At 34.9% G+C, this 26,412-nt stretch overlaps 3 protein-coding genes across 12 annotated transcripts; 2 read left to right on the forward strand and 1 right to left on the reverse strand.

Annotated features, from left to right (window-relative positions):
• The first annotated feature begins 3,173 nt into the window (after window positions 1-3,173).
• On the forward strand, window positions 3,174-7,129 carry LOC133683121 (mannose-P-dolichol utilization defect 1 protein homolog 2). Its single transcript, XM_062106650.1, has 8 exons — window positions 3,174-3,404; window positions 3,497-3,650; window positions 4,316-4,388; window positions 4,475-4,541; window positions 4,803-4,862; window positions 5,897-5,957; window positions 6,041-6,082; window positions 6,707-7,129. Exons 1-8 carry the CDS (start codon window positions 3,258-3,260, stop codon window positions 6,808-6,810), a joined length of 708 nt encoding a protein of 235 aa, XP_061962634.1. The 5' UTR covers window positions 3,174-3,257; the 3' UTR covers window positions 6,811-7,129.
• Window positions 7,130-11,981: 4,852 nt separating this feature from the next.
• Window positions 11,982-14,033, reverse strand: LOC133683120 (F-box protein At1g47056-like). The gene has a single exon (XM_062106649.1). The coding sequence runs from the start codon at window positions 13,886-13,888 to the stop codon at window positions 12,287-12,289; it is 1,602 nt and encodes a 533-aa protein (XP_061962633.1). The 5' UTR covers window positions 13,889-14,033; the 3' UTR covers window positions 11,982-12,286.
• Window positions 14,034-15,355: 1,322 nt separating this feature from the next.
• On the forward strand, window positions 15,356-26,161 carry LOC133681875 (protein DCL, chloroplastic). 10 transcript variants are annotated; one of them, XR_009836573.1, is made up of 8 exons: window positions 15,685-15,709; window positions 15,790-15,904; window positions 16,710-16,785; window positions 19,188-19,372; window positions 21,480-21,919; window positions 22,000-22,114; window positions 24,499-25,634; window positions 25,741-25,968. XR_009836573.1 is itself a non-coding variant. In XM_062105053.1 (8 exons), exons 4-8 carry the CDS (start codon window positions 19,355-19,357, stop codon window positions 25,743-25,745), a joined length of 672 nt encoding a protein of 223 aa, XP_061961037.1. In that variant the 5' UTR covers window positions 15,685-15,709; window positions 15,790-15,904; window positions 16,710-16,785; window positions 19,188-19,354; the 3' UTR covers window positions 25,746-25,968. The 10 variants fall into 10 exon arrangements, 6 of the variants coding, with proteins under 6 accessions (XP_061961040.1, XP_061961039.1, XP_061961037.1 ...); XR_009836572.1 differs by having other exon boundaries at window positions 24,499-25,465; window positions 25,541-25,743; XM_062105053.1 differs by having other exon boundaries at window positions 25,541-25,634.
• The last annotated feature ends 251 nt before the right edge of the window (window positions 26,162-26,412 follow it).

Here is a 26,412-nt window from a genome sequence, read left to right on the forward strand (position 1 = left end):
AACCAAAAGGTATCTCACCAACTCGCCAAAGTGATCTCGTAGAGACCCCCAGTCCCCACACTGCTGCAGTCAAACACCTAGCCGCTCGTAGTTAAAATGAATTGGTGGTGCCCAGTGGTTGGTGTCGTCCACGTCTTGCGGTGGAAATTACAGAGGAAATTGGTCCAGCATGAAAAACATAGGATAGGGATGGCACCCCTCGGCTGGGGGGCAGCCCAATTGGATGACAGCTACAAATAATAGGGGCAAAAAAGAGCATCCCCTTCTTTCTTAAAGGATACTGGCACGGCCCTCCCACCCTACAATCATCTCTCTCTTCCCTTATCTTCTTGGATAGGACATTCCAATATTAGCCTTCAATTGGTGCTGAATCCTTATTATTACATCTCATTGGATAGGCATATCCACACCCGGTTTATTTCCTCCGGTCGGCTACATTCTTAAGACTAGTCGACAAGAGTTGAGTTTCATAGTAAATCAAGTGAAATTTGACTCGATTAAATCTAGTTGATTAATCTGATTGAACGAGTTAATTTGTCATATAATCAAAATTTAAATGAAACATGATTTGATTTTTTTATTAAAAAAGATAAATAAAACAGCATTAATCAATTCAATTTAACTTATCTAATCTATAATCTGAGTCCTCGGTTAGGTTTTATAACCCTGCATTAACCCCACCCTATAAAGAGGGAGACGAGGGAGACTTGGTAACCTGACATGTGAGTAATATACAACATATACCATATAGGATGACAAAGGCCCATCGATCTTTGCAGAGTTTTGTTTTAGCTTTTAGACTCAAAAGCCTGGTTTCAAAGTTAAAGCGACGGCGTGGGCTGATAGGCTAGGCTTTGAACAATTAGTGCTGAAGATTCATTCAGAAAACGTAGAAATAAGCAGATTGCTTCGCCAAATTACTCTCGAAAGTCAAGTCTTCGTGCAAAAAATTGATCAAATGTTAATTAGCTCATTAATTGCTCCATTGTAACGGAACCAAGTTGTCTCTTTTGACAGAACTGAAGCCACTTCCCGGGAATCAACCTCCGATTGCAGAAGTCTATCGTTAATATTCCATGTAAACTCCACACCAATCCTCGCAGGCCATAACTCGGCCTTGAAAGCACTATAAACGCCAATACTTGCTCATAAGCCAGCAAGAAAGTGACCATGAGCATCTCTAAGCAAGCCCCCTGCACCCTCACATCCATGATCACCCCCGTTAGATAGAGGATACCAAGAAGAAGATTCGACAAATCAAATTTTAATGATAACATACGTAATTTTTAATTTAAATGTTAGATCGGATCTATAAAGTTGGTTTTATAATGGTTTAAATAGCTATAATCGATTGACATGATTTTAAGCTCAAATCCGAGATGTTGTTTTAAAATTTTATTTATTTTCAAAGTTATTTTTGGATTTTTTATTAATTATATCTCAAGATATTATTTGGTTTCTCATTAATCAGGTGAATTTTAGTTATGATTTAAATAGTTTATATGTTGTCTTTTAAATTAACTTTAAGATAAATTATTGAAATTATTATTATTATTAATATTCAAAATTTATCAAATTACAATTCTCTCTGCAATGTAATTATGATTTTAGAATTTGAAAAATTCTAATTTTTGCATATAAGAAAGAATTAATGCATATAAAAGAAAATGAAAAGGTGACCCAGAATAATTTATAGTTTTGCTAGATTTTATGTTTTATTAATTTTAAATTTTAAAAGTAAAAGATGAAAGGGTGGCTCCTCCACTAAACCTGGCTCGTAGCCCAATAGCACTGCTACTGGACACTTTTGTGCAGCGGCTGCAGCCTTTGATTCATAACAAGTAAACGACGCCTTACACAAGCTACCAAACAACTCTGACTGTATGCGTGTAGTTGAAGGAGTGGTTAACTTTAGGAGATTATTACAAATTTGGGGTGCCAACTTTTCATTTTTTACATGGCAGTGTCTTTACTTTTATTTATTTTATTTGAGTATATATTTTTCATATTGTTTTTCTAATCGAGTGATTTTATTAGATTTTATCAAACATGTGTTGATATAACCATTAAATTAACACATGATATGCTTACATATATGTTGCCTGTGCTTAAATATTCTATTTTATTTTTAATTAAGTGCATGTACTTATTTTTGTTATTATTTTTTATTTAAATATTTGTATTTTCAAATATTTATGATCAACGTGTTGATTTTAATTTTTTAAATTAAAAAATATTCATTTTATATCTTTACTGGGTCATATTTGACCAAATAGAATAAAATCAAAATAACTGGATAGTAAATTTTATTAAATTTTATTTGTTTTTTTAAAAAATAAACATGAACTTATCTAGATAGAAAAAAATTAAATTGATTTAATTTTATTCACTTTCTTTAAAACAAAACAGATCTTTCATTCTAACTTTTTAAAGATGAAAAACTTAATTATTTTTACAACTTCATGATTCTAAATATAAATTTATTATACAAAAAATTGTCTTTTTTATATGATTTTATATACATCAAATAAATATATGAATCAACACTAAGTTTTATTAAACCTTTAATTTTTTAAAATGTTTTTTTATGTGTTCAATTGTTGTCCACACAAATTTATTTCTCATGCAAGTCGCTTTTTATTTTTATTTTTTTAATTTAAATAAATTATTTTTAGTTTTATATATCTTTTTTTTTAATTTACGTGGGGTGTCCGGGCCAGCTTGCGCGCACCACGATTATTCCCCACGGCCCACTGGACATCCTGTAAGCCCAAGGGCAGGTTAGGCACCGCGGGGTGACAGGCGTGCACATAAAGAGTCGAACCCGGAACGGGAGCGGAACAAGTCACACGGTTGACCACAGCAGCTAGGCCCTCAAGTATATCTAGATTAAACATGATGTTCTTCGTAAATATACAATGTAGATTTTTGCTAGCTTTTAAAATAAAAGGCACTCAATTGATTAATTTTGAGAACACATATTATAAATTACAAAAATAAAAAATATACATTCAAATAAAAAAATAAAAATACAAACACTCAATCATAGATAATTTAAAATGTTCAAGCATACTTAATTAAAAGAAATTAGAAATTAACACCTTAAATTGCAAATAATAAAGGTAACGACACTCAAATAAAAAACATATAAAAGTCTACGCACCAGATTATATATAAAATGTTCTAAACTTCAGGTAGACGAGCAGCATAGCTCTGTTCAGATCCTCAATCCCATAGCACACCGAAAAGAGAAGAAAATGAAGGTTTTAGGGATGGATTTCGGCTGCGCAACCGGATCTCTCCGCGACGGTAAATTCCCCGATAAAGACTGTTTGCTTCCACTAATCTCCAAGCTTCTCGGTTACGCCATCGTTGCTGCCTCCACCACCGTCAAAGTCCCCCAGGTAGGTGGTTTTCTTCACTCTAAATCATTTGTTTTTTTTTTTTTATAATAGTATTCGGATATAATTTATTTAATTATTTATTGAAATTCCAGATACTGAAAATTTTGAAGAATAAAAGCGTGAGAGGGCTTAGTGTTGTAGGGTTTGAGCTTGAAGTGGTTGGTTATACCATAGCCCTAGCTTACTGTCTTCACAAAGGCCTTCCTTTTTCTGCTTATGGAGAATTGGCTTTTCTTTTGATCCAAGGTGCGTGCTACACTTTTTTCTCTTTATTCTGACTTCTCCTTATAGGCTGCCAGGTGAAAATGTTGCTGCATTGAATTTAGAGGGATGGATTACTTTGAAATCTATCATGAATTTTCTCGAAGTTGATGATCATGATTGTGTAGGTCTAACTTTACTATTGTCATGAGCGTCTCTTGGTTTTGGGGGACATTATCTGTTATTTTGGTGTTAGGCTGATCAATTGTTTGTGTTAATGATTTCAAACTGGATCGTTGTCAAATAATGATCTGGTATAGTTTTAACATTTGATGGATGAGAAACTAATCGCTACAAATTATTCCATGAATCTGAATTCTATTGTCTATCTATGTAGAATTCGTGGGTTAGTTGTAGATACTCTGATTAACATTGTTTACCATGCTAACTCTGATGTGATATTGAAGTCAGACTTTATTCATTGCACCTTTAATGAATGTATCTTGTTGAGTACACATTTTTTTGTTCAATATAGCTGAGACTGAAGCATTAGTTTTTCTACATCCATAATGGTTAGTTAGGCTCTAGGTTTTCCTCTGATTAGTTCTTTTTATGTTCTGATTATCCTTATACTTCATGTTCCGTTCATTAAAACTGAAGTTGTATATTGAAAGATCTAACTTTCTTCCTCTTTTGCTTGTATCTTGCAGCTATAATTTTAGTTGCTATTATCTACTACTTCTCACAACCTGTGCGAACCACTACGTGGATCAGGGCATTGCTGTATCCTACTATCTCCTAGTTTTGATATTTTCAAACTGTGAAAATTTAAAATGCAGTCAACGTTTTTCCTTATTACACTGTTTCAGTTATTGTGCTGTAGCACCAACTGTTTTAGCTGGTCAAATAGAGCCGTTTCTTTTTGAAGCTCTCTATGTAAGTGGCCCTTTAATGTATACTCTGCATTTTAAACTCTTCATCGGGAATTGTTGCCATTCATCTTTTCTTTCTTCTTTTGATATTATAAAAATAAAGGGATAATCCATACACAAGGTTAATAGTTGTGTCGCCCAGACTCGAAATCTAGACACATATTCACTCTTCGTGTTAAGGAAATTTTACTCTTTTCTTTTTTTTTCCATTTCTTTCTTCTATTGCATATATGAAGCAATCTAATGTGGAAACAATCTGTTACAGGCATCCCAACATGCGATTTTTCTCTTTGCCAGGATTCCACAGATATGGGAGAACTTTTCTGTAAGTTAGAAGATCAAGTTTATGTTTTGTTGTTAAGTTGTAGGGTATGTCTCAATGAAATCTGTTTGAAATTATATTTTGCATATTTGTTTTAGTTCTGCAATTACTTGAGAGAACTTTCCGACTAAGGGTGTGTTTGTTTGTAGAAAATATTATTTTTCCTGAAAAAATGAGTCATCGTAGAGATAGTGATGGTGATAAAATGGGGGAGTGGTGGTGTTGGTGATATGATGGTGTGGAGGCGGTGGCGATGGCAACGGGATGGTGGTTGTGTTAGAGGTGGCTTAAGTGGTTAAGTGATGGTATTAATGAATAATATTATGAGTTGGTTAAAATACTTTCCTCTGAAATGTCGCTATGCAAGGGTTCACGGGAAAAGTTTTTCCATTGAATAATTTTTCAGTGTTTGTTTGCACTAGAAAATGGGAGAACTTTTTCATGGGGGGTGAACTTTCATAGTTATCAAATATATTTTTGCCACCTTTCCCTAAGTCTTTTGTAAGATACTAGTAACAAGTTCCCATACTTTAGTATATGCGCCAATAGGATGTCTGTAACTTGTAGCTTGCAAAATTGACCTTGTAGGTAGTTCGGCATTTTTTTCTCCAAAAAATGCTTCTTATTTATATGTTACTAACAAGGAAATACTGCCCTTGTGAGAGGGATATTGTCTGTATTTGATTTTGTAGTTATTAGTTATTACGAGCCACATGTTGTTCATCATTTGTTATAGTACTGGACATTGGTGAGCTCCTAATTCATTCCATGTACAAAAATTGCACCGGTGCCTTTATCATCCCTCACATACATATTTAGGTTTTAGCTGTACTAATTGGACATGTAAGTGAGTGGTGCATGAGGTGTTGAATTGGGCTACTCCTCATTGCTTTCATGAGAAGAGTTAAGATCTTTGGATGAGTAGAATTAGTAGCAGCTCTCTTATTATGCTGTCTGATATGCAACCTTCTATCTATGATGAATGATATGTATGTTCTTTGCTCTCATGGTACTAATTAATGGCTATCCTTGAACAGAACAAAAGCACAGGGGAGCTCAGCTTCTTAACATGCTTCATGAATTTTGGTGGTGGTTTGGGTGAGAGACATTGTAAATTTAACAGTTTCCACTGTGAGTAGACATGTTGAGTGGAGTTAATGAAATTTTGAATTGTTTTGCAGTGAGAGTTTTTACCAGCATGCAAGAGAAGGCACCAACAAGTGGTATCCTTGTCAACTTTCCTTGCTTTTGGAGATTTATTTTAACATCTGCAGTTGATTGTTTGAACAGAGAAAATTATTTGACTCTACTTTAACAAGCTGGCTTCCATGCTTAAAAAATTCAACTATCATTTCGCTTGGTCCTGTTTCTTGGGCATTAGCCTGTTTCATAACTTAATTTCATTTCCACTTAAAAACATTTTCCTTCAAGAAGTTGATGTGGGACATGAATCGTGTTGGTTTGAATGTTTTATGCGCTGCTAGGCCAGGATATAATTGAGAATATGATTTTTCATGAAGTGGTACAGTGAGACAAAATTTCATTAATAGTCATGTTTTTGAATTCAGTATGTTTATGAAGGTGATAGATGAATATGGACATGGATTTGCAAGCATTACTCTTAAGATGATCTTTCTCTTGGAGATATTCTTGTCAAATATGCATACTTTGGTAAATTTGAATGTCGAGATGCTATATCTTTAAATAATGCTTTCCCTTTCACCTCACCCTTCTCTACAGCTTTATGTGAACTGAATTATTTTGCTTTTCTTTTTGTAAGATGCCTGTACCATTTCTTTGTTCATTGCGTGTGTTTCGTATAGTTTCTGTCCTTAATTCTTCTGCAGTTGTTTTGGGCTCCCTACTTGGTATGATCACAAATGGTACCATCCTCAGTCAGATAATTTTCTACCGAAAGCCTGAAACCAAGAAAGAGAAAAAAATAAACTAAGCGGAGACAGGTGACATGAGCTTTGCTTCAATATAAGACTCAACAGGTGCCTTTAGTGAGCCATTGTTGCAAGACCTTTAATAAGTTTTCAATATTTGAAGATGGGAAAGTTATCATCCATCAATAAGACAAATCTATCAGGCGCAGCTGAACTCACATTTATGCTAGGGTTGCGAGGAAGCCTGCTTAACCATGGTCATGAATGCACAAGACAAAGGTGGTGGTTATTATTTTTCTTCGTTCTTTGTAGTGTGTTAAAGACTAGTAGAATTATATTTTACTCTCTACGTTATATACATCTTTCATTTTAGTTGCATAATCTATTCCCGCTGCATGCGTTGGTTTATTTGTATTGTTTGATGAACTCCACGATGCAAAGGATCCCTAAAGACTTGGTTAGCTGTGAGTTTTACCAATCAGGTTAGTCCATGGAAAGCGACGGTGCTTTGCACGGGAATGCAAGGGGAGGATTGCGCATGTTGGAGTCTTATACGAGGTTAGTGATTACGTACATACATGCACTCTAAAATGCACACTTAAAACTAGTAATCTACTTAAGCCAGATCTTGCGGTTGTCAATTCCCATTCAATTGAAAGGGAGCAAAACCAGTCGGAGTTGGGCATTTATTGAAGTCTTTTTTTATTTTTTTAATCGGGCATTGATGAAGTTAATATAAGCATCTGTTAGCATAGTTATTAAACATAGCCTGCCCAGTTGACTTGATGCGGGTTTTCTTTTCATCTTGTTTGAGTCAAACCTAGGTGATGTAGTGAGTTATATCTTTATCTAATCAATCTAAAAGAATTTTTTGGAAAATATATTTAAAATAATGTTGTTTTATTTTAAAAAATTTAAATAATATGGTTTTATTTTTGATATGATGACCAAATGATTCAAGTTTTTATTCGAGTTTTATGACTATAATTAATTATTAGCAAACCAGCATGAATAAAGCGTTGGAAAGCACGGGAACCGTGATTAAAGTAGACGGGCAGGTAAAATCTGAAAATACAATAATGATGCAAAGAAACATCTGATGCAGCACGAGACTTCCACAAGCTTATTAGATAAATATATTGTGGATGTTTTTGAAAGTATATTTTATTTTTAATATTGATTATTTAAAAATATAAAAAAAATATTTTTTTTAAAAAAACTATTTTTTTATGAAATGGTATTTGTGCCGCGTTTCCGGACAGCTTCATGAAGTTTAAATTCCTCCGCATGAATGTGTGTTGCTCAGGGAAAAAAAGGAAAGAAAACTACGGAAGTTTTAAGACTTGTGAACATTGTTTTAAAATCTTGCTTGACAAACATTACTGTATAAAAAATGTTTAAAACTTGAATTTAAAATTATTATTTTTTGAATTAATTAATAAACTGTATAACTTGATAAAAATCTTGTTTAAATAATGTTTTTATTTGATATTTTTTAAAATTTATATAATATCTCAATTAATTAATATTTTTTTTATAGTCTTAAAAGTATTAATTTATAGAGGTTATTAAGATTGATATTTATCAAATAATTAATTTAAAATTATTTTTCATAAATACAATATAAATTAAGGAAAAATATAATTTTACGACAATTTTTCAGAATTTTTTTTTTTTGAAAGAGCAATGACTAGTTTACGAGGTGTTTGACATTGAGTTTTAATTTATTTTGTCATAATTCACATATGTATTTTTTTTACATCAAGTTAATTTATTTTTAGTGCTTTTTAGTTGTTTGGAGGTGTTGATGTGAAAAATAAATTTTTTAAAAATAAAAAATATATTATATTAATATATTTACAAACAAAAAATACTTTAAAATACAATTAATACTGACCTGTAAAATATCCTTACATCAACAGCATAAAAGCCATCACCAACCTGCAAAACGTTCCACTGCGGTGTATAAAACCCATTTTCTAATAGCAGAAGCAAGTGTTCATTTAAAAGGGCAAGCTTCCTCAAATGTCTAACCATAAAAGGTTGTTTATTTTACGGCAGGTAAATATTGCTAAAGACACGTCTATTCTTGAAAATGCCGCCAATGATACTACACGACAGTTTTTTAAGATTTAATATTTTTTGTTTAATTTTTTAAAATCATTTTAATATGCTAATATTTTTAAAAAATAAAAAAATATTATTTTAAAATATACACTACATAAAGTTTTACAAATCACCTTCAAGATCAAACTGCCCATTTGCTTTAGATGACAGCTTCCAAACTGGTATCATCCAATTAACAAAGAAAACACATTTGCTTCCAGTCGGAAAGTCTTGCCCTCAAAGGCAAGGTTTATTTTCTGCAGTGGAGCAAACACAGGAAAATAATGAATGATGTCTTTGCAGACCCTAGCCTGTTTGAAAAATAAAGTCGCCTCATGAGAGGAATGACCAATGTCTTTTCAAGGCATTAGGGCATGCTCAATGAGAAGCGAAACCAAAAATGCCTCCTTTTTTTTTTTTCATTTGATCTCTATTTTACGCCCACCAATAAAATGACAAAATACTCTTTTTTTAAAAATAAAAAAAATAAAACTCATTCCAATATATATATATATATATATATATATATATATATATATATATATATCCAGGGAAGAAGCTAGATAGAATAGTGAAATTGATAATATAATTTTTTAAATAGTATAAATATAGTTTTTTTATATGCACTCCAATAGTAAAAAATTATTTAGAAAAGCTTATTATATTTTAGTATATTTAATACACAACTATTTTAACAATTTGATATAATCTAATTAACTTAATAGATCTAAAATCAACTCGAATGACTCTCAATCAACTTAATATTAAAAAATAAAATTAAAAAAATTCAATTAAAAAACAAAAAAATATATCTTGGATTAATCTAGATGAATTAGTCAACCACATGATACAAGATTAGGATAATTTTACAAAAAAAAAAAAACATAGATTTAATAAAAAATCAAGAAAAAAAACATTATTATAATATAGTGTTTTGATATTTTTGCAAAGATATAAAAAAATAGTACTTTTATAAAAGAAATGATAAATGATATTTTATTTGAACACTCCTCTTAAAACATGTAAATTAAATATTGAAAAGCCAACATAATATTTTTATTATTATTTTTGACTTTTCATTTAGCATCTTCCTCGGAGATGCTCAGAGACCATAGTTACAAGTTTAGGATAAGATTTATGTTGCAAGTTGAACAAGTCAACTCATGCGTAACGGATTAACCAAGATCTATTGGTTTTTTATTTATTTATGAAACAATGTGATTTTAGACATTTTTTTCATACAAAAAATTGAAACGTTATTGTAGATAAAAACAATAATAGATCATGTCTTATTTTGATTTTAACCAAATCAACTCCCTTAACGGTTTAACAGCAAACTCAGTCTGTATCAGATCCCGGATCATCTATATCTAAGATCCATGTTGCTTGTTGGACTAGTTCAAAGTTCCCTCGTATCTATTGGGTTTTTTTTTTTTTTTTTATAAAGAGAAGATATTATTTTAGAGAAAAAAAAAATCAAAGACGACATTGTTTGGCACAAATAAAAAATCATTGATAGCGTCTCGTTGCCGAGACAGGCGTGTTTTATAAATAGGCGTAAGATTTGACACCGTATAAGAACACTAATCAATAGCATCAAAGTTGGGGTTACCTTGAAGTATAATCCATCCCTGTGGTGTGGAATGACCAAAGTCTGCGAGTCTAAGAATGCAAAACTTGCTTCGCTAGCTGATGCTTTAATCACCCCCACAAACAAGAATGAGAATCTCCCACTTCCCATGCCCGCAAACACCAAATCTCTCTGAGAATCCAAACCACGTTTCTTTTGTTAATAGATTGGCCCGCCTCTAAACACAAAGGAGAATCTTTTAATTACCGTCGTTCTTCTCTCCCTCTCCCTCCTACTGTTTTCCCTTTCAAGATAACAATCAAACCTCAGACCTGCCCACAAAGTCCAATTCTTTTAATCAGTTCAGTCGGAGTTCAGAGCCCGTACTAAAATCTCGAGAACAAGGAAAATCAATAAATCACAGAGCACAGCCGTTATACATACTCGAAAAGGATGCTTGGATAAGTAATCTTCTGTAGCTGGAGCAGATCAAAAGGTATCCATGAACATTTCTATGAAAAGATCAAGCTCACACAAACTCAACTAACTGCCAGTCTATGTAGCTCATGCATTTACAATTACTCATCAAAATTTGGAGGAATTAATTTCAAAGGAAAAACGGTGCAAATCATCGTCCTCTAGTATGACACTGAGCAAGTTTAGTAAAATCAAATGCAGACTAGCTCATAAGGCAGTAAACACAAGAGCTGAAGTGAACTGTACCTTGTGGTTGAATTAAATGCCATCATGTAGCCAGAGAAGTAGCACTTACACTACATTGCTGAAATAGCTGCCATGGCTGAAATACTAGCAAGGCACTTTATCTAAAAACAGTATTTAGCTGATCGATCCCAACTGAAATGATAAAGTCTGCGCAGAGAGCTTACTTGCACCATATACTCGATGTAGAAAGGATCCTTGTACTACACTGCACACAAGAAGCTGAAGGGTCAAGGCCTTTTTGGGTTATTATGTGAGTGTGTGGGTTGTGGGTGTTGTTATACTACACTGCATGGAATGCAAGTAATTGTTCTTAAAAGTAACTAATTAGACAAACAAATATCTAATTACTCTAGTTAGTATGTCAATATGTGTGTTTTGGAGAGAGATTTCTAAAACAAAGGTAAATTACCAATTAGGAGAGATTCACTTCCTGATCTCCCATTGATTGAGAAAGACGCGGAAGAATCGGATGCTAGACAACAGGTGTTCGGAGATTTATAAACTGCTAATGATGATCCAGTATCAAGACAAGCTGGCATAACTCAAAGAAACTAGCTCCATTGAGTCATTGCCATATAAATTAAACAGATGATAGACATCTGTCACTTCTAGAATTTGACTTGCACAATGCAGCCCCTAAAAATTCAGGTTCAAACATTATATTCACCGTGGCGAAATCAACCTATAAGGATTCATGTGCTTATGCACCAACTGAAGCAGCTTCTCGCTGAAAAAGTAGCATAATACATATAGAACCAGTGAACAGAGGCATCAAAACAGTAAATGTATAACGGGGCAAAACTTGGATAACATTAACAAACCACACAGACAATGTTTAACAAACAATAGTATAATGCATAGATGTATTTCCCAGGGAATCTTCTTAGCATGTAAACCAGAAGCGTGTCATACAACTTGCAACATAAAGAAACACAAAGTTGAAGTGAACAGCAATCTAAGAAATAAGAAAATGATCACTTTTTTATAGTGAAGATTCCATAGGAAAGGCAATAAACAGCACACAACATCAAATTAAGTACATAAAACATGGAATCAGGCAATACAATCCAAAATAATCCACAGAGACCAAGGGCAATGACTGTTTTTTCAGTAGTGCAGACTTCAGGTTCACGGTCTCATTATCCTCGAGAACTGCTATTACCACCTGACCATCTTCTAAGAGTGCAAGCCACCAAATGTTTCCCACTCAAAAGCCCTAATCTTGACTTGAAAGAAGTTGATCGTCCAGTACTGCTAGATGCAATACTAGGCAGCGGCATTTGATTAGCAACTGAATGAAACTCAACTACATTTTCCAGTAACCCACCATCACTAGCACTTGCATCCTGATGCTCAGGTTCCCCACAGTCCAAATTCACTGCCAAAGATCCCCTGTTCGTTCTCAACCAATCCGCACACTCATAAGTAACTGCTCTACACTTCTTCACCTTCACTTTAACCAAATTCGGGCACCCATTTGCAAGCGCTTCCATCCCATGATCTGAAACAGGACAACTCTTAATACAAAGCTTTTTCAATGCTACACATTTGGCTGCAATACAAGAAATCTCCGCATCACCAACAGTATCACTCCCACATAATGCTAACCGCTCTAGATTCTGACAATTTGAAGCTAACAATTCTACACTAATTTTTGTAGGATTCACACCAATGAGCACCAACTCTTGCAAATTGGGACAGTACTTAGCAACTGCCGATAACCCATCATCACCAATCCGATTCGTCTTCCAACCATCAACATGAAGCTTTCTTAATAACCTACAACGCTCCGCGATGGAAACAAGTCCCATATCAGTACACTCTGGGGTTTTAACTAGATGCAAAATCTCTAAATTCAAACAATTAGAGATGGCCGCAAGGCCAGTATCGCTAACTTGGAGCCTCTCTAAATGGATCTCAACCATACCCGTTACCCGATCCGAAATTACTTGAAGAAGCTTATCCCAATCGCCAGAGCATCTAAAAAGCTTCAGAGTTTTTAAATTCTTTGACCCGATTATAAGCGGGCCGAAACACTGTCCATTATAAAGTTCCTTTAAGCAAATAGTTTTAAGTGAAGCCGCAGCTAGACCCGGTCCTACGGGCTCAGCCGCCGCGCCATCGGTAATTCCTCGAAGCCGTTTTAGCGATAGCTCCTCGAGCGACGCGCAATTATCAAGTATGGCATTCATCCCTCTCGCTCCAAAAGTGCAAGATCCACAAGATAGCTTCTTCAATGCTTTACAATTTTTAGCGAAAGCTGCCATGCCTGCGTCGGTGAGTTCTCTACACGAGCGGAGCTTGAGGCGCGTGAGGTGACGGCAACGACTGGATATTGCAACTAATGCTTCGTCGCCGATGCTAGTAGATCTGCGGTCACATTTTAGAGCAAGTTTAGTTACAGAGTCGAAGCGAGAAAAGAGAAACGGTACTAAAGGGAGAAGATCTGATTGGGCGTTGAGAGAGAGTCGGTGACGGCTCTGTCCTTCGATTCTTAACCATCGCCGACAGACTAGAGAGCAGCGTTTCCGGTCGCCGGAATTGAGTGACTGGAAAATACAAGCTAAGCATTCATCAGGAAGATCTGAGATGTAATCAGGTCCTTCGCAGAATATAAATTCAGTTTGTTCTTCTACTTGCATCGGAATGATCGGGACCGTGAATTTAGATTTTGACCGGTGGCTGCTGCGATTTGAATCTCGACGGCTTGTGATTAAAGCCGTCGAAGCTGACTGGCCCATCCACGGCGATTGATTGATTAAAACCTGAACGGTGGAGATTTGCAGCCTCAGCTTCTGAGGGAGGAGTACGGTGCTCTCTCGCGTAGTTTGATTTGCCTTTTTTCTTTTCTTTTTTTCAAAGACGGATCTGAAAATGGATTACAATTTCGTTTTTCTTTTATTGAATAGGCTTCTCTACTGTTGAGTTTACATACAGTGAATGCGTTCTCATTTGTTTACCGTGGACTCTTCTTTCTGACCGGATTTTTTTTTTTGTCATCCTGTGGAATGTACTTGAGGTATTCGTTGAATAATAAAATTAAAGATTCATATATTATTTTGAATATTTATCATGAAAAATTATATATATATAAACATATTTATACCAAGTTAATATTAAAAATATACATTATATTAGAAAATATAAATATTTCATGTATATATTCATATAATACAAATAGACATACCTCGAGTTATATTCAGTTTAAATAACATTAATCTTTAATTAATATTTATTCATAATCAATTGTTTGATCTTCTGGTCTTCATTTATTTAATTATTGTGAAAAACTAGGCGGAGGTTATGGTTGGTTGAATTATTTTTTGGAATTGTTTTATAAAAAATATTATTTTAATATATAAAAAAACATTTTTAAAAAATAACCATACCATAACAGCACTGTAAAAAGGACGTTGTCTGACAGGGGGGGTGATGTCGTCCGCTTGGAATCTTGTGCCAGTATTTATTTATTTATTTTGCTTGCACTCTAAACAATATATTTATCTTTCCATTGCTTCACGAAATATGATTGCAACGTCTTTATTACGGAGTCATCGTAACGTTTATCTATTGAACTAATAATTGGATTGGATTTCAATTTTATCCAAATGAAAAAACAAATTAAGTTATTAGATTATTGAATTAATTTATGAGCTAATGTAAATTAGTTATTTTCATTAATATAATATTATTTTATTTATAAAAAAATCATTTAATATTGACACAATGATTTAAATTGATTCTAGCCTGTTCAATGTTTTTTAATTGAATTTCAAATTCAAGTTAGGTTAGGCTATGAATCTTCACGTCAACTTATTAACCAAACTAGATTTGATAGCTACGATTTAAAATGCAATGTGACGGAATAATTTTCTTTTGAAAAATTGTTGACTTTTGAAATATCATGAAATTTCAATTTGCAAGAAAAGGGAATATTTTAGTTGAAGGGGCAACGAGGAAGAATCAGCGGTGGGAGAAGCATTCTGAATAGTGAATTGGAAATTGTTGGCAGAGAATCCCAATTTTTTTTTTATATGTCAAATTTTTGTGGTTTGTATTTTTCAAATTCTGAAACGTTTCAAATAGTAATAGACCTACAAGGCCCAATACAACTGGATCCACAAAACAGGCCCTAATAAATACGTACAAACGTTTTGCCATTAAAAGAGCCCAGGTTTTAATGAAGAGATAAATGGGCCCATTAAGTACCAATCGCACAGTACAAGCTTAGTAACCATCCATTCCCAAACACAAAAAATGGCTGCATCTGCACTTATCAGGGGCGCCCCGCTTCTGCGCCTCCGGCTTCAACACCGCCATCGCTTCGCCACCGGATTACTCGTGCCACTCCGGAGATCATGGTGTTCTGCAGCGGAGTCTACTCCACTGGAAGAGGATGGTGTACCTCTTTCGACTCCCGCAGCGTTGAGCTTGCGCAAGGCACCAAAGTATTCAAGTTGGGACGACCAAAATTACCGACAGTGGAAAGATGAAGAAGCAGAGATTTGGAGAGATATTGAACCTATAACTCACCTCGCTAAAGAAATTATCCACTCTGACAGGTCCCTTTACTCTCTAATGTCGTCTGCCTTTGTTTGCTTATCATTTCTACTTTTGTTCTGATTTTCTTACTTACTGGTAGATACATGGACGGAGAACAACTAACAGATGAAGATGAGAAAATTGTGGCAGAGAGGCTTCTTGCGTATCATCCGAATTCTGATGATAAAATAGGATGTGGGCTTGATTCTATAATGGTAAGCTACTAAGCTTGCATGGTTTTCGAAGGAATTTAATTGTTTGCCGCTTTTGTTCCGTGCTATTAAACTTTTTTTTCTGTGCTATTTACGGAGGGTTCGACATTTATTTTTGGTAAAGATAAGATTTTTATTCTGCAAATAGTCTTTTCCTGACTCTCTGGGTCTTGCCAATGCCCCACAATTTTTTTCTCCATGCTCTAATGTTTCCTTCAATTTCCTAGCATTTGAGCTCATACCCATGGTTCTCCTCGTGTTGTTTTTATTGTTAGAATGCCCATCTGTTTCTTTTCATTCGTCTTTCCTTTCTCTTGTTTTCTTAATTTGACACTTCTCCATGTGCCTAATGTCTTGACTCAATTCTTGAACTGTTCTTTCCAATAGTATCTGATTCAATTTTGGATGGAGAATGTCTGCCATGTTAGAATGCAGTCTACGATTCTCTGTTTTGATTGTTCTTGTGTAATTTTTAACATCTGAAATTCCCAATTTCTGACTCGAGTATGGAGTTATTGTCCCGAGTCGGTTTGTATGACCCAAAAGAAAGAATATTAGCAAGTGATATCATTGCTTAAAATCTTGACGGTGTAAGGTGATTTGCTTAATTCCACCTAGCCAAACATCGGCTGGACTGCTGAGTGACCCCAAATTCTCAGGTCCAACTGCCCAAGTGCCCAAAAATGCATTATTTTCCACTCTGCATTTCATGAATGGATTTGAATTCTGGCTTCTAATTACTGCTACATTTTTTTTTGTGTTATCCAGCCTGTATACAATGTGTTAATCCAAACTATTTATTTTGAAGGTGTTAACCTGGTGAGAATGAATGTCATTTATAAAGTTGTCTTTGCCAAATCCCTTTCAGATGGTAGTGTGCATAGGTAAGCCCATGGAAATGGATCAATTTTGAAAGACTTTCTAAGTAAATTTGATATGTCAACCATTTATCTTAACTGGTATAAAATTTATCTGGCATATTTTCCCACGCTATTACATAATGGCTATACTGTAGATATTTCAGAATCACTGTGGTAAGGCTGTCTAAGTGTACTATCAAAGACTCCTGATTCAATTTTGAGGACAGAACTTTTGCTAAGTTTGAATGAAACTAGAATTTGCCATGGTGATTGTCCTTGTGAGTTTTAAATCTGAATTTCCAAATGTCTGACATGTGTGTTGCTAGTGATATAGGTCAGACATAAAAGACAAGACTATAGTCAAGGGATGTCATTACTTAAATGTTGAAGGTCTAGGATGATTTACTTTATCTCTATGATCCAACATTCTATCTTTCGAGCATCATTCATACTGATAAGTGACCCATATTAGTGGGCATAGGGCTCAAGGATGCAGTATACACGCACATTCTGCATATCATGATGAGATGTAAGGTATTGCCATCTAAGTACCTTGTCTTTTTGGATATTTATCTTGCATGTGCTGGAAGTTTCACCGCACAACTCCAAGTTAATTTGCCTGCTGCTGTAGGTGTAGGCTGTTGAGAAGGGTGCCATTTTGCTAACCCTATTTAGATGATGATTACAAGTCCAAAGGGGTCCTCAGTGATCAATCAAAGTTTCAGCTAACAGTGAAAGAGGTTTTCCTAAGAAATTTAAACAAATGAAACAATCAGATTTCTTATTAGTATACGAATTATAACCCATGAAATTTAAAGGATTTGCATTTTTTTAGCAGCAACACTTTATTATTTTCTTATTTGCTTTCTTATTGATGGGACACATCCTTACAATTTTCAAATTCATGATACATTTTTATTGATTTAATTTTTTGTCGTAATTCACTCTGAATATCTGAGGCATTCATAAGACCATACTGATATAAAATTTGGCTTGGTATGCACCTCACTTTCTGATATTTTTCCTTAGTTTTCAAGTTCTCAGTTTTTTCTTTTCAAGTTCCAATTTTATGCTCCTTTTAGTGGAATGCAATTCTGTTCCGATTCTGTTAACTGCCTAGCTGTGGACATAATTGGTTGATGTAGGATGAAGATAGAAATGAGAAAGGGAAGAAAGGGGCACAAGAGTAGATGAAGAGGGGAAGGGAAAGATTGGAAAAATAGCTGTGGGAAGGATAACAAAACAAAAAAACTCAATTTTTAATAATCATCCAACTCACCCCACTACTAATGCTAGGTTATGGCCTTCATATAGGCACTTCAACCCTAACGAAACACTAGAATAATATGATAAAGTTCTAAACAAAATAAAAACCCTAATCAATACCACATATCATAATAATCTAAACAATTAGATTCGCTATTACATACAAACAAAATAGAATTACATCTTGAGCTTTCCTTGATAATATTCTTAAAGATCTTCCGTTGCTTCTCCACCATTGGTTTATTGACATTTGCATGCACATAACAATTTAGAGGTTGGAAGAATCCATCATATGGACGCATGCAAGCAGAATACTGCTTCAATTTTATACCTCATTAGAATTATATAGAGTTCAAAACAGTTTCTAAAAGTAATTGCTCATAGCTCGGCAATCACCACAAATCGATTGTTGTTCTTTTCCTAATGTGTACTGGATGTTTACTGCCCCAGATTGATTATATTTTGCTTTCACTATTTCATATGGACTATGCTGCCTATCTTTCCCAAGCCATTTTTGTGTCAAACTAGCAATTTTGGAGTAAATGGCCTATGTCTTAAACCTGTCCAACACTCCATTGGAATTTCCCAGGCAGTTTTGCAACACAGCTGGAGACTTTTGATGCACGGCCAATTGGATTCTTCTCACTTGACTATGCTATCTATCTCTATCTCTTTGAGTTTTTCCACAAGTCCCTGTTTTTATGTTTCTCCATTTATCCCTTGCAACTTAGCGAAAAGTCAGGCAAGAAATTGACGGGGACATGCACCAGTCCCACTGTTCTTGTTAATTTCTTGCACGCGCCTTTTACTTAGGAGATCTGCAGGGTTCTGGTCCATACATGGTCGGCATGTATGTAGGTCAGTAGATAAAAATCTTTGAACGGGTGCCTTCTTCATTTCTCTGTAACATGGAATCTATTCCATTATTTCTTTTGCTGTCCCACGTTTCTTTTTGTTTGCAGAGTGCATTTCTATTAATAGAGAAATTTGTTCGCTCAAGTCAAATGCCAGCTATTGTGGCTGGAATTGGACTCACCCGTCATTTTCTCCTTTCTTTGTGTCTATAATCATGTGCTATGTGAAATTGTGAATGTCTTCAAGTTAGCTATTCTGTTGGTCTATGAGAATACTAATAAGCAGTTGAACTACTCTTGTTGAAGGTTGACCGTCATCCCCAATTTAAAAACTCCAGGTGCCTGTTTGTTGTAAGAACTGATGGTGGATGGATAGACTTCTCCTATCAGAAGTGCCTGCGAGCATACATTCGATCCAAGTACCCAACTCATGCAGAAAGATTCATTAAAGAACATTTTAAACGTGGCAGTTGATGATGATTATAACCCGGGTGATTACTTGATACTCCATCTGCAATTTTCTTTTTTCTTTTGTCAATTAGAGATCATCGTGATCGACATATTTTAAAGTTTTGCACAAGTGCAGGGGATTGTGTATGGATTCTAGTACCTAAATGTATCCTAGGTCTTGCCAAATTGTCAAACGTAGTAGATAATCCTTGTCTAGCACTTTCAAGTTTTTTTGTTTGTTTAGAAATGACGACACAAGATGATTGAAATGAACTCGACTTTGTTGACTTGCATCTGTCCTTTTTTTTTTTTTAGCACATATGGCTTCTTCGGCAGGAATAAGCTTTTTTCGCAAATCCTAGGACCCACATTTGATTGTTTGCAGATTGGCCAAATTAGTCGTACCTAGCATGTCAAGAACTTGTTTACACACCAATAGAATAAACTAGGAGGGGTCTGTAGGAAAAGAGAATGTGAACGTAGATGGGGTTTGCACGCCAATCATGCATCCTATTCAAAGGGCCATGGCTACAGTCAATAAACGTCATAGCCCATGGCACTGGTGATCAATTAGAATCAATTATATTCCTACAGGTTTTTAGTAAATGATGCAGATCTTTCAGTGTTCCATTTTTTTCTCTTGTTTTGATTCTGAACGTGTGGTCCTGTGGCTCTTGGGAGAACATTTCCTATCATAGCATCATATTGATCCGAGTAGTCAGTGTCTAGGGTGCTGAGTAAATAAGTAAAGCAAGTATGTTTAACTCATAGGTGTTAGACCCAATTCGAGGGTCTAACCTGGCAAAGAGATCGTATCACTGGTCACCTGGTCAACCTGTCGATATTTTTTAAGAGATATTGAACCTATAACTTACCTCCCCATAGAAATTCTCCACTCTTAAAGGTCCCTTTACTCTCTAATGTTCATTTCTACTTTTATTTAGATACATGGATGGAGAACAACTAACAGCTGAAGATGAGAAAGTTGTGGCAGGGTGGCTTCTTGCTTACCGTCCGAATTCTAACGATAAAATAGGATGTTTGAATGGAGTGGATGTAAGGAACAAGATTTAAAGAGTAAAAAACGGTTTTCATCAGATGTCATGTGGTTGAACACTCCAGAGGCGACAATCCAATCAGGACAATCAGTACCTGGGGCAGTTGTCAAAACAGATGCCGCGATGGTATTGTTAGCCTAGCTAGAGCAACCCACATTAGAAATAGCTTGTCGAATCATTTCTCGAGTTTTACCTGAAACAACATTTGTTTCAGTGCTAAGGTTTGTTTCAGAGGTGATCACAACAGCAACTTTCCCTCTCCTGTGCATGTCTGATTTCCTTTTCAATTGTGGACAATTGTGCTTTGTTTGTCCCATTTCATTGCAGTAGTAACATTCAACCTTGGACAAGTCTTTGTGTGTCCCATTTCATTATAGCTAAAATAAATCAAAACAAATTATAAAAATTCAATCAAATGTCAAAGAGGAAATGAAGGAAGAAAAAGATAAACCTGCAGTGCAAGTATTTCTTATCCAAGTCTTTTAATGTTTTTGGCCAATAATTACGGTGCTCTGGAACAGCCATTTGATACATTTTCAAGTTCTATGTATGCATAACTTCCAATGTAACTAGTCAAAAAAAAAAAATGATGCTGTTTTAATACAAATAAAAGATTTTGATTGATGGAATGATTTGAGTTTACTTGATCATCCAAGCCCTTTTTCGAGTAATGGATGGATGAAATCAAAGTAGGTTAAAAATTAGAATTCAATTTATATTTCCACACATAGAAATAGAATATAGAATTTCATTATACTAGTTCGAGACTCAAACTTGGAATTAGTCGGATGGAGTAGAGAATTTCTTTGTAAAACAATGAGGTAAAGTGCTTTTATTTTTCTTTTCCCATGATTTCTCCTATGCTTACATTTAAAATTCAGTTCTCTCCTCGTATAAAATAATCTTTACGAAAGAGAAATACTCGGTTACTTAATCTTTATTCCTATACTGCAGGAGCATTTCATAATGAATATTGATGATTTCTTTTTTTATCCCTATTTAATTTAGAATATTTTGTTTTTCATAATTGTACAGCTGGTTAATACAAATAATACTCAAAAACCAAATTGTCTTTAATTTGATGAAACAGGCCACGGGCCAGATTGTCTTTAACCCAAACATAGAAACAGACTCAAAACGAGCCCACTTATTTCACGAAGAGATAAATGGGCCCATCGAGTTACCGATGGCACAATACAAGCTTAGTTACCATCCACTCCCAGACCCTAAAATGGCCGCATCTGCACTTCTCAGTCAGCTCCTGCGGCTCCGGCTCCACCACCACCACCGCTTCGCCACCGGATTACTAGTGCCACTTCGGAGATCATGGTGTTCGACTGCGGAGTATATTCGAATGGAAGAGGATGATATATCTGTTTTGATTGACACAGTGTCGAGCTTGTGCGAGGCAGCAAAGTATTCAAGTTGGGAAGAGCAAAATTACCGACAGTGGAAAGATAAAGAAGCAGAGATTTGGAGAGATATCGAACCTATAGCTCACCTCGCTAAAGACATTCTCCACTCTAACAGGTCCCTTTACTCTATAATGTCGTCTGCCTTTCCTTTCTTATCATTTCTACTTTTCTTCTGATTTTCTTACTTACTGCTAGATATAAGGATGGAGAACAACTAACAGATGAAGATGAGAAAGCTGTGGCAGGTAGGCTTCTTGTTTATCATCCGAATTGTGATGATAAAGTAGGGTGTGGGCTTGATTCTATAGCGGTAAGTTTGCGTAGTTTTCCAAAAGGCATTTAATTGTTTTCCGCTTTTGTTTTCATGCCATGAAACTTTTTTTTTTTTGTGCTAATTTATGGAGGGTTCGACATTTACTTTTGGTGAACATAAGATTTTTATTCATGCTATGAAATGTTTTTTTTCTGCTAATGTATGTGATTAGTAATTAAAAATACATTATTATTAAGTTTTTATATCATCATATTGGACTAACTTAAACATATTTTATAATAACAAATCTGATAATATAAAATAGCTTTAATTTAGGATAAATATTCATTTTAAATGCAGGCATAATCCTCTTATTAATCTCACATCTCAAAAATCTCTTTAACTCTTTATTAAATTATATATATTATTTATAATTTATATAGTTGATTTCCCTGTGGATCCATCCTGGTTTTACCGAGTTATTTATTACTTTGACACTTCTGCACTTAGGATAAAACATCAACTCTTTGATCGTGTCAGTATGGAGGGTTCAAAATTTATTTTCGGTAGAGATAAGATTTTTATGCTAAACATTGAGTCTTTTCCTGACTCTTTAGGTCTCGCCACTGCCCACGATTTTTTTTCCACGTTCTAATGTTTCCTTGGTTTTTCTAGCATTTTAGCTCATGCCCAGGGTTCTCCTCGTGTTGTTTTTAATGGTAGGATGCTCATCTGTTTCTTTTCATTCCCTTTTCCTTGCTATTATTTTCTTAATTTTACAAGGAGATATAATTTCCTTTATCTAAGGTCTCTTCCAACATGTAATGAATGGTGGGGGGGCATTAGATATTTTGATACTTCTCTACATATCTAATGTCCTGACTCAATTCTTGAACTGTTCTCTCTAATAGTGTTAGATTGAATATTGGATGTTTGCCAAGTTAGAATGCAGTCTATCATTTTCTGTTTTGATTGTTCATGTTATTTTCAACATCTAAAATACCCAGTTTCTGACTCAAGTATGAAGTTATTGTCATGAGTCAGTTCGTCTGAACCAAAAGAAAGAATGTTAGTAAGTGATATTATTGCTTGAAATCTTGATGGTGTAAGGTGATTTGCTTAATCCCACTACACCAAACATCAGCAGGAATGTCGTGTGACCCCAAGTTCTTAGGTCCAACTAGTGCCCAAAAATGCTTTATTTTCCATTATGCATAGATTGAATGGATTTAAATTCTTGCTTCTAATTACTGATACTATTTATTTCAAAGGTGTTAACCTGGTGAGAATGAATGTCATTTATAAAGTTGTCTTTGTCGAATCCCTTTTAGATGGTAGCGTGCATAGTAAGCCCGTGGGAATGGATCAATTTTGGATGACTTTCTAAGTAAATTTGAAATGTCAACCATTTATCTTAACTGGTATAAAATTTATCTGGCATATTTTCCCACGCTATTACATAATGGCTATACTGTAGATATTTCAGAATCACTGTGGTAAGGCTGTCAAAGACTCCTGATTCAATTTTGAGTATAGAACTTTTGCCAAGTTTGAATGAATCTAGAATTTGCCATGGTGATTGTCCTTGTGAGTTTTAAATTTGAATTTCCAAATGTCTGACATGTGTGTTGCTAGTGATATAGGTCAGACATAAAAGACAAGAATATAGTCAGGCAATGTCATTACTTAAATGTTGAAGGTCTAGGATGATTTACTTTATCTCTATGATCCAACATTCTATCTTTCGAGCATCATTCATACTGATAAGTGACCCATATTAGTGGGCATAGGGCTCAGGGATGCTTTGTTTGCGGTATACACGCACATTCTGCATATCATGATGAGATTTAAGGTTTTGCCATCTAATTACCTTGTTTTTATTGATGTATAGCTTGCATGTGCTCTAAGGTTTTTTACATGCTTACTGTTGGTTTTGCCTATTGAGAAGGGTGCCCCTTTTCTAAGTCCATTTAGATGATGCTAATAGGCCCAAAGTTGTCATCAGGATTTAATGAAAAGTTTGAGTTGACAATTAGGAGGATCCCAAAGAAATTTAAACAAATGAAACGAACAGATGTCTCATTAGCATACGAATTACAACCCATTAAATTTGGAGGATTTATATTTTTCAGGGGCAGCACTATAATATTTCTTTGTTGCTATCTTAAGGATGGGACGGATCCTTACAATTTTCAAATTCACTATCCATTATTACTGATTTAATATTTGTCGTAATTCACTCCAAATATCTGAGGCATTTATGAGATCTAACTGCTAGAAAATTTGGCTTGGTATGTATCTCACTTTCTGATATTTTTCCTTAGTTTTCAAGTTCTCAATTTTTTTCTTTTCTTGTTTCAATTTTATGTTCCTTTTAGTGTAATGCACTTCTGTTCCTTTTCTGTTAACTGCTTAGCTGTGGACATAATTGGTTGATGCAGGATAAAGATAGAAATGAGAAAGGGAAGAAAGGGCACAAGAGTAGATGAAGAGGGGAAGGGAAAGATTGAAAGAATAGCAGGGAAAAAAAAACACCCTCAATTTTTAATAACCATCCAACTCACCCCACTACTAATACTAGGTTATGGCCTTCATATAGGCACTTCAACCCTAACGAAACACTAGAATAATATGATAAAGTTCCAAGCAAAATAAAAACTCTAATCAATACCAAATATCACAATAATCTAAACAGTTAGATTCACTACATTACATGCAAATAAAATAGAATGACATCTTGAGCTTTCCTAGATAATATTCTTAAAGATCTTCTGTTGCTTCTCCACCATTGGTTTATTGACATTTGCATGCACATAACAATTTAGAGGCTGGAAGAATCCATCATATGGACGCATGCAAGTAGAATACTGCTTCTATTTTATATCTCAATAGAATTAAATAGACTTCAAAACAGTTCTTAAAACTTATTGCTCATAGCTCACCACGAATCCATTGTTATTCTTTTCCTAATGTATAATGGATGTTTTCTGCCCCAAATTGATTATATTTTGCTTTCACTTTTTCATATGGACTATGCTGCCTATCCCTTTGGAGTGACCTATGTGTTATTGTCCGGCACTCCATAGAGAGTTAATATTCTTTTGATGCTTGGTAATGAGATTTTTAAAAATTGGAATTTCCCATGCATCTTTGCAACACAGCTGGAAACTTTTGATGCGTGACCAGTTGGATTCTTCTTGCTTGACTATGCTATCTATCTCTTTGAATTTTCCCACGAGTCCCAGTTTTTGGGTTTCTCGTTTTGTCCCTTGCAACGTAAGTGAAAAGTCATGGAAGAAATTGACAGATACATGCATCAGTCTCTCTGTTCTTGTTAATGTCTTGCGTGCACCTTTTGCCTAGAAGATCTGCAGGGTTTTGGTCCACACATGGTCAGCATGTATGTAGGTCAGTAGATAAAAATCTTTTAACAGGTGCCTCCTTCATTTGTTTTGCTGGTCCCTCATTTCTTTTTGTTTGCAGAGGGCATTTGTACCAGTAGAGCTATTTGTTCGCTTCAAGTCAAATGCCAGCTATTGTGGCCAGAATTGGACTCACCCGTCATTTTCTCCTTTGTGTGTGTGTTGATATCATGTGCTATGTGAAATTGTGAATGTTTTCGAGTTTGCTATCCTGTTGGTCTATGAGAATACTAATAAGCAGTTGAACCACTCTTGTTGAAGGTTGATCGTCATTCCCATTTTAAAACGTCAAGGTGCCTGTTTGTTGTAAGATCTGATGGTGGATGGATAGACTTCTCCTATAGGAAGTGTCTGCGAGCATACATTCAATTCAAGTACCCAACTCATGCAGAAAGATTCATTAAAGAACATTTTAAACATGGCCTGATGATGGTTACAACCCGGGCGGTTACCTGATACTCCATCTGCAATTTTCTTCTTTCTTTTGTCTATTAGAGATCATTCAGATTGACATATTTTGAAGTTTTCCATCAGGGCCGGATTGTGTACTGATTCTAGGACCTAAATGCATCGTAGGTCTTTTCAAATTGTCAGAAATAGTAGATAACCCTCGACTAGCCCTTCCAAGTTTGTTCGTATAGAAATGATGACAAAATGATTGAAATGCTCTCGACTTTGTTGACTTGCGTCTGTCGTTTTGTTTCCTTGGCATATTTGGCTTCTTTGGCAGGAACGCCAAACATGTCAAGAACTTGTTTACGATTCGATAGAATAAAGTAGGAGGGTTCTGTAGGAAAAGAGAATGTGAACGTGGATGAGGTTTGCACCACGCCAATCGGGCAAACGATTCAAAAGGTCATGTTTGCAGTCAATAAGCATCATAGCCCATGGCACAGGTGCTCAACATAATCAATTATATTCCTCTAGTTTTTT

This window comes from Populus nigra, chromosome 2 (assembly GCF_951802175.1).
Source record: "Populus nigra chromosome 2, ddPopNigr1.1, whole genome shotgun sequence".
NCBI lineage: Eukaryota > Viridiplantae > Streptophyta > Magnoliopsida > Malpighiales > Salicaceae > Populus > Populus nigra.